This window comes from Phalacrocorax carbo, chromosome 3 (assembly GCF_963921805.1).
Source record: "Phalacrocorax carbo chromosome 3, bPhaCar2.1, whole genome shotgun sequence".
Lineage (NCBI taxonomy): Eukaryota > Metazoa > Chordata > Aves > Suliformes > Phalacrocoracidae > Phalacrocorax > Phalacrocorax carbo.
The window spans coordinates 57,305,735-57,323,470 of NC_087515.1; the positions used below are offsets into that span (position 1 = coordinate 57,305,735).

Genomic DNA, 17,736 nt, shown 5'->3' on the forward strand with positions numbered 1-17,736 from the left:
CATATAATGTGAAGCTACTCTGGAGTTAAAATCTGGCTTGCACAAATTCTGCAGCTTAAGGGGTTTTTGGTATTACATGGAAAACCTTCCAGTGAAAAACTGGGTAATTGAAGTGACACCAAAATTCTTCACCTTCATGAAATTGTGCTAGTTCCCTGAAGGAATACCAGTGTCAGTGCACTATGTCCTTACACAATTTATCTCCTTCCTCTTGTTATGACATAGGTGCATACCAGTAAGTCAACTTCCACAATGTGATGACCTTTAGAAGTTAGAGATGAAAATACTGCTTTTCACAAGAAAACTTATGAGGGTCTTCCTGTTCTTTTTCTGTTTTAATCCGCATACACTCATGTAGGGTAAAGAAGAAAGAGTGATGGCTTTATGTTCTGCACCCCTCTCTATACCAGCAACACTCCCATATGCTTTGATTCTTGATAAATGCCATCCTGAGATGTATTTACAGTGGATGTCTGCAAGATATGAAGGGTAACTGTTCAGTTCTCTTTGGCACTAGGGTGACAAGGTAAAGCACTGTATCTAATTTTGGTCCCGGAAGAGGTGAACAAGTTGTGAACTGCAGAGGAAAGCAAGAGGGTGAAACACTGATTGGTGTCGATGGAACACTGGCACAGGTTGCCCAGAGAGGTGGTGGATGCCCCGTCCCTAGACACATTCAAGGTCAGGCTGGGCGGGGCTCTGAGCAACCTGATCTAGTTGAAGATGTCCCTGCTCACTGCAGGGGGGTCGGACTAGACGACCTGTAAAGGTCCCTTCCAACCCAAACCATTCTGTGATTCTAAGAATGAAGAGGAGGTTGAAAAGTATGCTATGTTAAGAAAGGGCGGAAGGAAAAGATTTAGTTAATCTAGCAGGTGTTAGTTGTACCCCCTCCCCAAGCAATTTTTTGTTTGGTAGGGTGATTCCCTCTCACCTGCTTCATCCCTGAGAGGAGCTGGAGCTGCCATCGCTTGCATATAGTGAGTGTTGCGGAGTGTTGACAGCCAGGAGTCCTGCTCAGATCTCCAGAGGCTGCCTGACTTCGGTGACCACCTGAAACTGCGGAGAGAACAGAGCATCTGCTCTTTATCAACCTGTTTGACTCTTCTCATACCTGAAATAAATCTGGTTCTGCACTCTCTTTGGTGGGGAATCTTGTGCAGTAGATTGTAGATGTAGGTTTTGCTCAGCTGTCAGCTGCTGTTGTAGGAAGGTAAATCAGGTGCAACGTATAAAAGGAGCAAAATAAAATGTGTTGACAGGATGCAGCCAAAACTTTGAAAACTTGATCTTTGACCTTTTCTTTGTAACTTTCCCAGGTTGCTATCAAACTATTGGTATTATCATAGTTTCAATTTGCTGTATGCATAGCCGTAGTATCTTGTAATAGAACCTGATCTGAGAAGTAACAGGGAGACTTCACTATGCTTTGGACTGAGCTCTTTTTATATTTGTAAGGGTGCAGTACTTCACAGAAAAATCATTAGAAGTTTTGATATTGGCTCTACAGATCTGTTTTGTGGGACACGTCAGGAACCATTAACTTTGGTGGACACTGCCTAGTAATGCTTTTCTTTAGTCTTAATAAGTTTGAGGACTGTGTCTACGACCAGTCTCCTTTTGCTGATTGTGCTCCATGCTTATGTTTTCAATTTATTTTGGTACTTAGGGATGTTGAATCATTAGAGAACACATTTTAACTTATTCTTCCAAATATGTCAGCTGCCAAACAGATGAAATTCATTGTTTGGGGCAGTGCGGGGGGGGGGAGGGGACACACAGGGGGACACATGGGGGAAGTCATCCTTTTTCAATTAAATTAGTTGCTTAATGAAAATACAACAGAAGAATCTTCTGTTTCTTCTTCTGCCTTATTTTCAGTGCTCCACTGCAGCTATATGGCTTTCAAACTTTGAAAACAAACAAACATCACCCTTACATGGCTTGTGGTTTCCAGTGCATTTTCAGTGACCCATAGAGAAGATCGTGCTGTCTGGTCTGCTTTAGAGTTGGTTAATTCCAAAAGCTGGCCTCTGTCCAGTGTCACTACACTGTGCAGGTGGATCTTGCATAACTGGATCTGTGTGGTTTAGCTGGGGAAGAAGGAGGCTAACTAGTAATTTATTTTATCTCGCTTTTTCATCTTTCAGTCTTGTTTTCTGCTGATATATCTTTGTGTTATCAATTCTCTGTTGTAATTGCTTTAAAAGTGAGTAAGAATAAGTTGATACTTGTTTGGAATGAGATTTTGTGCAGCAATTCCTGAAGTCAGGTTTGGAATATGGTATATCTTAGTGGCCTTAGAGTTTGTAAATAGGCCATGGCAGGTGACAAACCTGTTAAAAAGAGTTAAAAAGAGGCATCTGAAGGACCTAAGAAGATCTCAAAGCTGGTGACTCAACTATCTGATCTGTCACCATGAAACCCGCAATGTGAGAACAGGTATTTTCTGGAAACGGTAGAAGATGAGCTAAAAATGAAATGCATGGTGGGTAATAAAATTCTGGAACTTCTTAGTATAGCAGGTTGTGTAAGAAATTCTTTAGGCAACAGGCAAGGATGTGCCTTCTAACATCACATGTGCAATCCTGGGGGGTGTCATGGTTCTAGCTGGGATAGAGTTAATTGTCTTCACTGCAGCGGGCACAGTGCTGTGCTTTGGACTTAGTATGAAAACAATGTTGATAACACACAGATGTTTCGTTGTTGCTGGGTAGCGCTTGTACTAGTTAAGGACTTTTCCAGCTTCCCGTGCTCTGCCGGGTGCACAAGAAGCTGGGAGGGGAGGGGGCACAGCTAAGAGAGCGGATTCAAACTGACCAAAGGGGTATTCCATACCATGTAATGTCATGCTCAGTATGTTAACTGGGAGGAGCTGGCCTGGGGAGGGAAGCAGCAATTGCGGCTCAGGGATGGGCAGCGTCAGTCATCAGGTGGTGAGCAGCTGTATCATTCGTGTTTCTATTTTTTTCCCTTTTTCCCTTTTCCTTTTCATTATATTATCATTATTGTTATTACTATAATAATCATAATCATTATTATTTTATTGTAATTATTAAACTGTTCTTATCCCAACCCACAACTTCTTTTTGCTTTTGCTCTTGAAATTCTCTCCCCCATCCCACAGGGGTGGGGGGAGTGAGCAAGCGGCTGCATGGGGTTTAGTTGGCTGACTGGGGCTGAACCATGACAGGGGACACTGGAGGAGGAGGAGGAAAGATACTGGAGAGAAATGGACTGCTGACACTACTCAGGTTTGCCGGTGCCTAACAAGCATCTTCCACCACTCATGAGCCAAATGGGCTATTGCTTTGACCCAGTAAGCCATTTTTAAAATTCTTATAATTCTGTCTCAGTTGGACGGGAAAAAATAGAGAGGTTGCACTGGGAAGATGTGATGCTATACAGAGATGCGTGGCATCAGCGAATGTTTCATTACCTTCACGATCTTACCAGTCTTATCAGTGTTGGTTGGCCTCATTCACCTGATAAACATGGAACACTATCTGACCACAGGTTAGTGTCTGCTCAGAAAGGAGAAGCCAGTTCTGGTACCCACTTCTGGCCCCTCTCATGATTAAGGACAGGGGTCACTTACTTGCGAAGTTGTGAAGATAATGGATTGCTTTCTGGGAACATGTGTATCTGACACGAGTTATTTGTCTGGGCAATTTGTACCTGGGCTGGGAAATTTTTGGCAAATGGACAAAATTATACTGGATTTGGCTCAGTAAAACTGGAATGATTTAGGCTTTTGTTGACACTGCAAGTAATTATCCAGCCTTTTTTTTTTTTTTAAATGGTGCAAAGGTTTACCTGGAGACAAAACCACCACTGAAGATGGAAGCTTGGGCTTTTGTCAGGCCACCTGAGACTGGCAGACCTACCCTGCAGAGCTGCTTGACAGTCGTCATCTGTAATGCAAATTCATTTTGGGATAAACTTGCTTTTTTTCTCCATTTCATTCGCAATGGTTCTTGACATCTTCTTTAACTATCGAACAAAAGAAAAAAACTCAGTTTGAACTGACAAGTAAATTGTTATATAACTTCCCAAACCCTTGGAGAGAACTGTTGTAATTATACTGTGGGTTTGCTTTTTTTTTATAGCTGGAAGTACTAATTCATATAACTCTAAAGTGAATTACATGTTTGAATTGTTTATATTACCTCTGGGCTTTGATGCAGTGTTCAATAAAGTCATTCTGTAATTATTTTGGAGTTGTATATATTGTTACATGAATATCATGTTGCCAGAGCATCACCTCAGCAGTTAGTCAGTCTACGTTGTAAAATAAAATGTAATCCAATTAGCATTTTGTAAACCTCCAACTGCTGTTTTCCATCTTGTTTCTGCTAATATAATAGGAGCCTTCTTTTCAAGTGCCTCCTCTGACACCATCTTTTATATTCGTATCATGAGGGGGAAAAGAAAGAAGTTCCTCTCTGAAAAAGCTTTCAGTTTCTTGTATTTCTGGATCTGCCTGATACAAACTCAGGTTTCTGGAACAAGTATTTCTTCTTCTAAGAAATGACGTAGATATTTTCTAAAATGCAGAAAGCAGATTTGCAGTGTCACATTAGACAAATACTTGCTGGTGTACCAAAAGCCTGTGCACTGCATGGCTTTGTGTACTGGGCACACCCGCCGGTGCATTTAGGTGTGTGAGCAGAATGGTGGCATAAACAGACAAAACAGGAGCAAAGCTTCAGCAGTGCATCCCTGAAGCTAGCCACATTCAGCAGTGCTGCAAGCGAAGTTTTGATTACCGTTAATGACCATGTTCTTCTGAAGTGAGCTTTGAGCTGTAGCATTTATCTTGAACCTTGGCCGACTTTAAGTGTATTCAGATGTTTACTGAATCAAGGCATTGATATATTGGCCTCCTTTAATCTAAAAGTTGTCTGAAAATAATAGCCCTTTATTTCATTTTTTTCCTGTCTGCAGTGAGTATTTGCTTATAGTTTCTTTTTGGGGGTTGCCATGGTTATCATCTGTGCAGAACAGAATTGTGCTACATAGGAAGGTGAGTTTCAGAAACAAAGGTGAGAACTGGCCAAACTTGGTAGCAACTGTCTCTTTAGTCAGAATAGTTGTTTGTACTTAGAGACATGACAAAGGCCTGCTTTAATTTTATTTCATTTTTAAAGAATGATATCAATAAGATTCACCAAAAGTTATTCACTAATCAAGTCAGGGGTTTAATTAGAGCTTGAATGTAATCTGGGTGCAGCAAAGTTCCACTTGAAATGAATGAAGTACCAATGAAGAAAAAATTTTGCTCTCTATATTGCAAAGTGCAACTCTGCTCTGAAAATCAAAGCAGTTAATAATTATGAAGCATTTTTAAACATTTCCATAGGCCTACAAACTCTCATCATTTATCACATTTCCAGGACACTAGGCAAACACATGTGGTATGTGCTCTTGCTCCTTCACTGGCACTTGTCAGCATCTACTTAGTATTTCTCTTGAAGACTTTCACATACTTGCACAGCAAAGTATGCCAAAAGTGTATGTCTGAGCAGAGGAGAAACTCCCATTCCCCAAGTTCAGTGTTGCTGTGTGGATAATGCTGCAGGGCTGTGGCAAATACTAATGCTGCTTTTTGTTATGTGAAGAAATGAATCAAAAAGGGAACAATCCAGGATATGTCTCCTGTGTGTTCTTGCACAAGAAAAATTTTAATTATGGTGTACCTGGCATTATAATCAACATAATAAAATGTGTTCAGATGTTAACCTTTCAAACATCATTAGCAGTTGTTTTGGAAAAGGTTAGCTACAGTTGTAGCACAGAGGTGTTAAATTCATCACCTTTGGAGCGCTCTAATCATTGAGGCTGTGATTTTGCATTTCATAGGAAACAAGGCTTTTGAAGGAAAGATTGATACGGAATAAGGGGGCTAGGTTTCTCATAGAAAGCTCTATAAAAACATTACAAAATAGTAGGACTTGGTGTGTTGTGTGGGTTTTGTGTGAGCATTGGGAGGCTCATGTTTACCTGCTGAACCAGCAGATGTGATGTCCTGGAACCCTTCCCTGGGTGATTTTGGGAGTGATGGCTTCCATGTTTATGTTGCATGAAGGGTATCCTAGACATTGCAACCAGTAACAATAGTAATGTCCTTTTGGTTAGGAAGTGTAACACTGATAGCAAAATGTCAGTATGTTCCCATTGTATCTAAGGGAATCTGGATTTTTTGTTGTAGTAGTTGTTGTTTTAGTTTGCAGTCATCTATGAAAGTAATCTGAAGGGTTGCCTGAGGAATCATTTTGCTTCCCTGATGAAGATCTGTTAAGTGTTCAGATACCGTGACAAGTACCAGAGGCCCTCATCTGACTGCTTTTATGTTAGAAATCCTTCTGCTGGGAGAATGTGATTGCATCAAGAGCAGAACTATAGGTTGGGACACACCATTACTTTGGCACGTGGGCTATTCCTTGCACTGGACATGTGTTGCCTGGAACCTGGGTGCAGGCCCCATGTCAGGAAACATTTTGTGCCATTATCGTAATAGAAAAAAGAGCTTTGCATAAGTGAGTGCCATATATGCACCACTGTAGATGAAAATGTGAGCTCCTGGCTATGTTAGCCAATTTAAAAAGCTTGGAAATAGAAGCCTCTTGGCCTATATTATCAGATGCTGCTGCTATATGCTATACATCAAATACTTGTCTAGGGCGATAGCGTGACTTCAGAATGCCGTTTACTGAAAGAATAGTCCATGGACATTGTCCAGGAACAAAACAAGGCTGCATCCAATGTACCTTGAGACTGTGAATTACTACTTACTTATTCTGGTTTCCCAGGGAGGAGGGCATGGCGCAAGAGTTAGCGTGAGCTGGAGACCAATCCTGGTGGAGAGGTTGGATGTAGCTGGTCTGTTTTGAGGTTTAGTGAACATCACCTGTATGGAGGTGTTCGGACTGTAACAGTTAGCCTCCAGGCCACCTGTGGCCCTGACATTGTTTGTTCCACAAGCAGATATCCAGCCAGTGGCATGGTTTGTTCTCTGAGTCTCTTTGGAAGATTCATGTTTGCATTTGAAATTGAAACTGTTGATTAATTTTTAACTCTATACAACTGGTGGTTTTGGGGTTTATTTTTCTTTTTCAAGCTGAAGTTTTGCAATTTGAGCATTCCTCTTGAGTTATGTTAACTTCACTTAGAGTTGCCAAACTGTAGTGCAAATTCACTCCTCTGTTCTCTGTGTGGGACGCAGTCAAGTGGAGCTGACTATTTGCATTGAGGTTACAAGCAGCAAGCTTAAGCCCATCATCTCTTCACTAGAAGACATCAGTAGTGGCTTAGTGTTTCTAGCTACTGATCTGCACTGTTACATTAAACTGGATCATGAGGGGGAAATCTCAGCTTGCTACCTCCTGAACCATGTGTTTAGAATAGAATTCTAAACAAATAGAATGTGTTTTCTTTAGAATTTCTATTCTTTATAGTAGAATTATATTTAGACTAGAACTCTAAAGAGCTGCTAGTTTGCTGGTGGAAGTGAATGCTTCTGACCTGGGTAGGGCCTTAGAAATTCTCCTGTACGTATCTGTTGGCTTACAGTCAAAACATGCTGTGATTCAGAGGTACACAGAAACAAAACCACCAACATACTGACTCAATTTTTTCCATCTTTATTTAGGTACTTCCTTTCCCCAGCCAGGTGGTCTACAACAGAGTTGGAAAGTGTGGGAGTCGAACTGTGGTTTTGCTTTTGAGAATTTTATCAGAGAAACATGGATTCAACCTGGTTACATCTGATATCCATAACAAAACAAGACTGACCAAAAATGAACAGGTAAGTTATTCCTGCTCATCTTAGATCCTGTTTTCTTATTATGTTTGTGAACCTGAGAAACGAAGGCATATGCTAGCAGAAAATGTATTGAAAAGGTATACTGTGACTTTGACCTGAGTAATCAGCCAGCACTCATCATGCTTTAAGTGGCTTCAGTTAATAAAAGAAATGGATGGTAGAGCCAAGAGCAACATGATGTGGAAGCTAAGCAGAAAAACTAACCTCCAGTGAGCCAGCTCTTGAATTTAGTCAGCGTAGCAGTTAGTCCAGCAGAGAGGCAGGAAGGGTTAGTACAAGTGAAGTTAGGTGCTAACAGCTTCCAGGACCTGTATTAATGCATCTGCAGGGCACAGCCATTTATCATATAAGCGGGCCAGCTTATTCAGACCTAGCTTGGCTCTCTTTAAGCAGAGCAGGAATAAATAATAGCCAACAGGGTTGGGATTTTTCTCACTTTCTTAATTCACTTCTAGTAATCACCTGCTTGAAAAAGTTGTTTCCCAGGGCCACGCTAACCCGTGTTGCTATAATCTGACACATCCTTGATCTTAGCTTCTTGCTCATCTGCCTTTTTCGTGTTATCGCACAACCCTCACTACGGCAAGTAGAAATACCACACGAAACTTCTTTACCCAGACACGCTTTTCATGTTCCCTTAAAGTTGTAGAGGGATTTTTGTATGTACATATTTTTGCAGCTTTGATTCAGCAAAAGATCCGGTTATTTAATTTCACTTTTATTTAGGGTAACCATGTGCCCTCTGTATCACAGCCATGAGTAGGTATTGATGCAAGTAATAAATAAAACCCCTCAGACTCCAAAGTGTATGGATGTAGACAGATGCCGTACACACGACTGTTGCGCATACTGACCACAGCTGCTATTTTGATCTGCTGATCAGGTAAATGCTGCAGTAATGGCCTGCATCACTCCTAGGAATAGCAGCCTGCAAACCACAAAAGGATGTATGTGATGATCAAAATACGGACGTGGGCCTGCCAGTGGCATTGTGTTGTGATTGGGCGTGATTTATTTGTAGCCTGTTTATGAGCATAATTTTGTTAGTTTAGATACATGAGTTCTCTGCAAATGGAAATTTGGGAGCAGATATTGCTCCTGCAGGTCCCACCTTCCCCCCTTCGAAGATGGCTGTTGGGGGTTGCACCAGCAGCCGGCTCACATAACCCCACATGGCGCTGAAGTTCAGCCTGAGGCAAGGACCGGCTGGCCAGGGCTGCCACGCCAGCGCAAAGGCTTCTGTGCATGGCTGGGTGCCACGCACCAGTGAAAGGCTGTGGGGGAGGACAGTGTTCCCCCCACTGCCCCTGCCTGGGGCAGAGCCCTGGGCTGCAGCTACTGCAGCATCCCTCTGTGTATCCCAGCAGCAGCACCACGGAGCCTGGAGAGTTTGCAGAACAGTCCCATCAGGTCAGGGTCAAACTATCCTGTGCTACAGAGCCTGCTTGTTAGGGTTTGTTTTTCTTAACTGTTGGATATGTGGATATGGGATAGGGGATTTCTGTGTCTATGACTGCTTTTGTGTTTCGGGTTCTTCGGGTTTTGTTTTGACTGTGTCCTTCATTGAGTTTCATTGCTGATTGGGAGATGCGTTCATCAGCTTTCACCCTCATCAGCTACTTCGTTTCAGTTCTGTTCTGCCTTTCTCTGGTAAGTGGTTTGTCCTTTATTAAACATGATGATACAAGATGACATCTTGACAGTCTTCTGTGCTTTAGTCCAGCATGTGTCAATTCCAGAGAGGCCCAACTTGGATTTGATGCAACCAGTACACTGACAGAGGATAAATATCTGCGTTACGTTTTGCACTCAGAAGCTGTTAGGTTACTAGACAGCAAATGTCTTGGAAGACAGATGGTGCTGGACATATTGCTACAGATCTGATGATTTACTCTATAGATTGCCCTACTACGACTTGAGTGTCTTTGTCTTAATTTATGGCTTATTTACATAGCTACAATAGACTCATAATTTAATGAGTACTTTTGCTGAAAAGTGCCTTTGATGGCTAAGAAACATGCCTGGAGACAGTAACTGTTCTGTTGCTCAGGGTATTTTTAGTTGTCTTCTCATTTTTTATGAGCAGAATATGAAAAAAAAAAATTATTTCTCCCACCTTTAATGTGGTGTACGCAAGAGGAAGTTAAGAGAATGGATGGTCTCAGGCTCCAGGCATTGGCACGAGAGAAAAGAGGGCTGGGCTGTAGGCTCCCAGTGTGAGCTTGGGCTTCACGCTCAAGATGATGTGTCTCTCTTCCCTCTGTCATTTGTCTGTCCTGTGTTTGGTTAAAGCCCTGATCCAGCCAAGACTTTTCTATAAATATTTAGCTTATGCAGTCTGCTGTTCTTAAATAAAGTTAAGCATGTAGGTGTTCTTAATGACTGCAGAGATTGCACATAACTGGAGTCCATGTTCTTGTTGCCTTTTCCAGTATCCTTCTACTAAGAAATTTTCCCGAATTATGTGTGTCTGCTAGCAATTAGAAGTGCAGCCTTTGAACATCTATTGCATAAGGAAGTGAGTTCTGGAAACAGATGAGTTAATCTGTGCTTTACCATTTGCAATATTTCCAAGTAAATTAAATACAGAAAATAATATGTAGTATTCTTGTATACAAAGTCAGTCTAATTGGTGCAGCTTTAAAACGACACATGTACTGTTGCAAAATGAATTCTTCCTCTTCCCTGACTTTCTCCCCTCCATTTTTTTGCATTCAAAGTTGTAAGAATAAGTATGTTTGTAGATATGCAAATACCGATCACATACGGGAGTAAACTGATAGTTTATCAACATATCCTTTTCCTCTACCACCCATCCTTATGGCTGTATAGACAGCTTTATATATAATTCTAGTTTAACACTCTAAAGATCCATCACTAATTTTTCTTAAATGCTTTTAAAGACAGAAAATTGGTCATAGCAGCTTTGGGAGTGTAAGAAATTCTTGAAACCATTCCAAATTTTTGAGAGCTGAAAACGAAGATCTAGTCTCATTCCTGTGAGTTGTTTTATGGAAATGAATACCAAGATGAAAGTGATATACCAAAATACCTGTAGATACTTGTGCCTCCTGGACCCTTTGTGACTTCAGTAGAGACCAAAACCAGTAGAAGGAGGTAAACAACTCACAAGAAAGACAGGTACAGAGAAATTCTTGTCCTATTTGTATCAATGTTAGTAAAGACCATAGTGTCATCCAGCTGACCTCGCTTGGAAAATCGCAGTTGCCCCCCTTTTTTATACATTTTGACCTCTAATTTTCTGCTAGTGAAATACAGCAGCTTAAAAAAAATAGTAACATTTTGGCCATTGTCTGGGCAGGATTATTTTCTGGGTATTTTTTTGTTCTGTGTTGCATTTACCTGTTACAAATCTTGAACCAAATGGGACTGCTCTGAGCAGGCAGTGCAGGCAGCTGGCTGTTTGCAGAAGAGGGAAAGAAGGTGTCCTCTCTCACAAGTCTTGTGTTGAGTTTTTGTGCAGGAACAATGTGGTGGTTGGAGCAAAGCCATCCTCCACGTTTCTTCCCTTTCGGGGAGGGCCCCATCCAGTCTCTCTGAGTCATTTCACTGTGCCATCTACTGGATTGCTATTCACAATGCAGCAGCAGTTGAGTACAAATACATGGATGATGCTGAGCCGTGATGGTTTGATTTCTTCAGTATGGCCGACTGAGATCCTGCAGTGGTAGTGCAGGACAGTAGACAAGGAAAAACCTTTCCCCTTGGAGTATTGCCTCTTGCTCTTGCTTAGGTGGGCTTTAAGATTTAAAAATAGCTTGTGACTTACAGGGTTGCCTCTCTTTGCAGATCTGGCTTTGATTACAGGTCATGTTTAAGGGTCAGTCCAGAAAATAAGTTTTGGAGAAAAATTTAGAATAAAGGCTTAAGCAAGGAGTCACAGTGGTAGACAGATGTTATGCTAGGGAGCAAATTATTATTTAGGCTAAAGCCTGTTACTTAAAACTATTTGGTGTTGGGTGGGAAGGTGGAATTGTTTTTTGTTTCTTATAGCCATGTAGTTTATCTTTAAATCGCAGATATTTCTGTCAATGGCAAGGCAATGCCACAGGCTCCACTGGTGGATGCGAGCATGTGGGCACAGGATGCCACCACCTGCCCCTCCCCACATGCTCTTGTGTCCTGGCATTTCCCTCTCCCTGGATCCTTGTTTAGCAGCATTAACTCCCTGGTGCAATCTAGTTTGTTTCAAAAGCACATTACTATCTTTTTCAGCACTGTCTCGGTGAAACAGCTAAAAGTTAACTCCCACAGGAGGGCTTGGGGCAGCAGCAGGAAAGAGGAGTAGCTCTTTATGAGCCTTTATTGTAGAGGGCATGTGTGCCTTTCAGTCTTCCCCCAGATATTTTCATATCTTCTCCCTCCAAACATGGATGCGTTCTGATACATCTCTCCCCTAATGGTCTTTGCCAGGATAGTTTAGCTTCTGCTGCTTGTGCCTTTTCATCTCTTTTCAAACTCAGTTTAGTTTAAGACCATCTCCTAGATGATCTGTGCTTGTATGCATATCTCTCTCCTGCGTCACCCTTCCATCCAAAGGTACTTGCTTTCCTTAGCTCTCATCGTCTGCTCACTCTTCCTCTGTGTGCATCCTCTACACTAATCATTGGGGGGGGACACACACCACAGAATATCACATCAGAAAACCCAACACCCACCACCCCACCCCCACCCCCACATCCGCCCCCCAAAAAAACCAACAAAAAAGCCCACTAGAGATCTTACTCCTCCGGGAGACATTGGAAGATATTATGATTGTTATTATTAAACTTAATCTTAAAAGGAAGGCGGATCACTAGGTATTCCTGACCAATATATTTGGCTTGTTATGCTGAAATCAGTTCAGCACAGTGGGATTGGAGAGAGAGGCCCATGGGAAATATGGTCACAATTTACATGTGGCCGTGAGCCATTACAGTTATTTATTTTTCCCTCCTGACATCTGTGTGTTGTTTCTTTGAGCCTTACTTACCCTTTTGGCAGGGTTTTTGAAAGAATGTTTTTTGCTTGTTTGTTCATATGCACGTTGTAGCTCTATCCACATCTGCTTACAAGTCCAGTTGATCATTAAGTGCCTAAATATGAAGGTATTTTAAGTCAAAACAAAATTCTGAGTCTGCTTTGGAGTAAGCTATTATCGTAGCTCAAGAGGCTGAGTTTGGTAGCAAGAGATTAAAAAAAAAGCCAGGAGCCAGATGCTGCTCTGCTCTCTGTGCATTTTTCCAGACTCCCTTTGCTCCTGAGGCAGAAGTCGGCAGCAGGTTGACACGAGCCTGGCACTGGTATCAGGTGAAACGCAGTGGGAAACATGGTGTTGGTGGTGTAATGGGAATCACCCTGGCCGTAGCAAATTGTACCAGCTACAGGGTGAGCTGAGGGGCAGGGGAGGCTTGTGTAGTACTTTGTAGCCCTCACATATACCCACACAGATATGTTTATCTATCCATATTATATTAAAGCTGCCTATCTTTTTAAACTTGGTGGGATTACTTTGTATGGGTGTACTATCTTTACATCTCCATATTTACGCTCTAATGGTGGTTTTTCCTTTATTCCAAGATGGAATTACAGTGGTGACCATAGTGACGTGTATAGGGTTTTTATCCCATACCAATAACTTCCTTCTGCTATCTTCCTTCCTTCTTTCGTGCAAATAGAGTAACACAGGTAAAATGCCAGCATAAAGCTTCATACAGTTCTGAGGATTCACTTCTCCAGTAACTTGTCTAGGTAAAAACAAAATAAGAAGCCAATTGAGACATCTGATACCCAGCCTCTGGTGTCTCCCCTTGTTTCATTCTGAAAGGTGAATGAACATAATTTTTTGGCAGAGTTACTAGTCCTAAAGAAATGTCAGCGTATTTGTCTTGCTAGGAAAGCCTTTGTCTCTTCAGAGCATTAACAAACAGTACTCAATTACTTTGTGCCACTTATTGCAAAGTTTTTTGGACTTTATAATTCTGTTCTGGCCAAGCTCTGCTCTTCACGTTTATGAATTTCTTGCTCATAGTATTTATACTGTCCTGAAGGAACTGTATAAAGACCTGTTTGCACTTCAGTCAAACAGTCCAGAGACCAGATATGACTGACTAAAGCGGCGGGGGTGGGGGTGGTGGGGGTGTTTGTTATTCCCTTATTGCCTCTTTTTTCTTTTTTTTTCTTTTTTTAAAATCACACATTATCTCTGTTTTCTCTTGATTATTTTTTCCTTTCATATTGTCTGTCTTTTGGTGATCTTCTCTTCTTTACATTCCATTCCCTTCTGTTTACAGCCTTTCTCAGACCTAATATACCTTTATATATTTTCTCAGGCCTAATATGCCTTGATATACAAGGTCTATACCTAATATATTGATATATTTGAACTAGTTTGACAGGAAAAGGCCCATCCTGGGAAGATGGACAAATTGAACTGTTTGCTTCAGAGCTCAGCGTACATGTATGTGTATAAAATTGTTGAAGGCAGAGGAAGAGTAGGGAAAAGCATATTAGTGTGTGGACTTTTTGTCAGTCCTAGAAGTTAAATGGCTATAGCTTGTGTTGTCTGAAAAAAGAAGTCAGGTTATGTGTCGTAGGAAAAAAAACATGGAGAATGAAGGATGGATGAGAAGCACTAAAGTGGGACAGTGAAGAAACCATGGCAAAACATCAGTATATTGGAACAAGGAAATAGACCATTTCTGTGCATTTGAGCACAGAACAGAAAATCTGAAAATAAGTCTTAGGAAATTAATAGTAAGGAAGCAAAATTAACCAGGACATCTCGACTCTTTAGCGTGATACTCCACTAGACACTTTCAGTTTCCTGTAGATCATAGCTAGACCTGAGCTTACACAACATAGATACTCATATCCATGGCGCACTGTCTTCAATGTATGCTGTTTACATTATTCCATTTTAATAATCTGAAAAACTAAGTAATTTATTTTTAAAAAAGAACTAAAATGGTGTGAATGTGCCTGAACTAGAACTTAGCATCATCTTTCTAAAAGTGCTTATTTGAGTAATAATGTAGTGTAATAATAAAAGGAATGGCAAGTGCTGATTTCTGTATTTAAACACATGAATCATTCAGTGTTTTGGCAATGTTGGCAATTTTTTTTATTTTTTTTTTATGAAAATGGTCATGGGCTCAGCTCCGAATTGCTGTTACAGTTTCAGACACTCTACATTTTGGTATTCCGGTGAATAGAGCCAGGGTCTTCAGAGAGCAGCTGCCACCTGCAAAGCTCTGGTGCAGATTTAGGCAGGGTTTAGATTTTTCTTTTAGTTTATGCCTTTCCTTGAACTGTTACCCACTTTTGGAAGTACATAAGCTCCACGATAGCAGGATGGTGTGTCTGCAGCTTAACCTTTCTGGCTTAGACATTAAATAGTTGTCATGCTATCTTGATGACAGTGTTTGGGAGGGATAGTGGGGAAGGAGGTCCTGAGTAATTCAGACTTGAAAATTGCATCGTCATATGTTGTTTGAGAGTTATATTTGTCTCAAAATGTGCCTTGAGGTAACATGGAAAATTTGATTTGTTAATTCTTTTTAGATGGAATTGATTAAAAACATAAGCACTGCTGAGCAGCCCTATTTATTCACTAGGCACGTTCACTTCCTCAACTTCTCAAGGTAAGGCTTTTTTTCAGTTAAAGATCTTTTTCATTGATTTCTACTAATTGTAATACATAGAACATTTTACCTCATTTTTTGCATACAAACAATACAATATACTTTTTTTTCCTCTGCTCTCTCTTTACTACATAATAGTTATGTACAGTATGTTTGTGAAAAGCCAGGATGCTATTGCATGCTTTTGCCTCTGAGGTGATCTTGGTTTATAACATTTCCAGCCCACATGCATGAGATGGTAACTTGGGTCTTTAAACTGTGCACTCAAGTTTTAAAAGTGGCATCACACTGTTGTGAATGTTTCATCTCTGTATAGTCAGATACTAAAACAAGACTGAAAACTCCAGAGTTCATTAATTTTCTACCTGGAATGACTCTTCACCAATTTAACCAATTTAATTTGGTTCTGACAAAATAGTCCCTTTCCACAGGATATGGAAGTATTTGTAAACCATACAGGCAGATTATGCTCTGTATCATGGAAGTGCAGTCCCTTCTGGCAGCTATTTAAAAGTATGCAGCAAGATTCTAGAGACATTTATAGCATGGAATGTGAAGAAAATTGAATTTGGATGAAACTTCTGAGGAATTTTTGGAAGGACATGAATCAGTGATGCCAGTTAGCATTTAGCCAGGACAAAGAGGTTAAAGCTGACTGCAGGTGGTTATTGACCAGGCTGTAGATTTAATTTGGAAACTATATTCAAGAGCCATGCCATTTGTGCCACTAGGTTGAACTCCTTGCATTTAGATAAGATTTCTGTAGAAGTGTAAATTTTCTGCGGATCTTTGCAAGAACTTGCCTAACTTCTCAGCATTTTGTTTATGTAGTATTGTTAGTGCATGTCCTTTTAATGTATGGCTTCAGGTGTGACTAGTCAGTGTAGTAAGGTATGATAAAATGGGGGGGGGGCTGTTGTTTCGGTTTGGGTTTTTTTACAAAATACTTTGAGCAGTTGGAAATTCTCTGGATGTATAACTGAACTATGGGCATGATTTCATTACATGAAACCAGGAAAAGTTAAACAAAATTCTGGTCTTCCGTGTTCTCTATTCTGATTCCATAGAATTTAATTTGTAATATATTATCTTTAAAGAATAAAATTCACTGGAATAGGACTTCAGATCTTTGGTAAATGATCTCTTTGTCAAAATGCAAGATCAAACAAGTAGCCACACCTGAGGGTCAAAGGAGTGTTTCTTGATTTCACTGATTTTTCAGGGATGGTATGCAACATTAGGTACGTGAGAAAAGGATGAACATCATTACCTCTTGTTCCTCCCAAGGTCCTATTTGCTATACTTAGGTTACATCCTTGCCGCATAGGTAACTTGTTTCTTCTGTAGTGTATCCATGAGATGAAATAGCTCTGCATTTTTCTTCCAGTACAAATTTGTGAAAATATATAAGATGTAAAAAAGTACTTGCAGCTTCCTTTTTGGCTGTTCCTTGCAAACCTGAAAAACATATATTTTGTTTTACTGAGAAGACACTTCATTTAACTAGTAGCTGTAGAGTAGTAAAGAGGCTCATGAATCTTTTAAATTAAATGTCATTGAAGTATAACAACATTGCTTATTTTTGGTTTAGCATTTCCTAGTGTTTTCTGATAAATTAAACATTTTTGAGAGTTTTAGTCTTTAGTTTCAAAATCTATTGGTGGTGTTACACGTAATAGTGAAGTAACATGTTGAATATTTTCTCTTTTCCTTAATTCTAGGGTGATTTTTTTTTTTTTTAAAACTGAACTTCATTATGAACTGGAGTGATTTTGCAGAAATTTGAAGAATGTGATTTAAATACACGTTATAAATATTACAGCGTTGTGGAAGCATTTTAGTTTTCCTTTATTTTTTTGAAGCTATTCCTTTTATAGGCCATGTCTATTGGATAGCTGAACTCAGATTATCTGTGGAATATGGTTCTTCCCATTTGCCCCAGCTTTTCTGCCAGCTCAACATAAAAGCTGTGCAGCATCCCACAAACTAAAAGAATGAGGGTCAAAGTATCAATGTGGTGTTTTCTGGCTGACAGCTGAAGACCTTAGGCAGCAGCTCACCGTGAGCAGCAAATGCAGCGGGGGTGAGACGGATGTGCAGGGACGAGTAGGAGACAAATGACTCCTGACTGTGGGCTCAGGGCAGCTTCAGATCCACGAAAGGCTCAAAGATCAGCTAAAAGATTGAAGAACACTGCTTTAGTGAAAACCCCTTGCTCCTTCCCAAGGAAAGGCATGCCACTGTAGCAGAACTGTTACTGGAGACTAT

At 40.6% G+C, this 17,736-nt stretch overlaps 1 protein-coding gene across 4 annotated transcripts in view; it reads left to right on the forward strand.

Annotated features, from left to right (window-relative positions):
* The window catches only part of UST (uronyl 2-sulfotransferase), a 179,868-nt gene that overhangs the window by 79,590 nt on the left and 82,542 nt on the right, over positions 1-17,736 (forward strand). For all 4 annotated transcript variants that reach the window (XR_010372169.1, XM_064447003.1, XM_064447004.1 and 1 more), the window contains exons 3-4: positions 7,652-7,807; positions 15,389-15,468. Coding sequence is in view for 3 of the 4 variants with exons in the window: in XM_064447003.1 (XP_064303073.1) it covers positions 7,652-7,807; positions 15,389-15,468 (236 nt within the window). In the remaining variant the exon portion in view is untranslated. The remainder of the gene's footprint in view (positions 1-7,651; positions 7,808-15,388; positions 15,469-17,736) is intronic.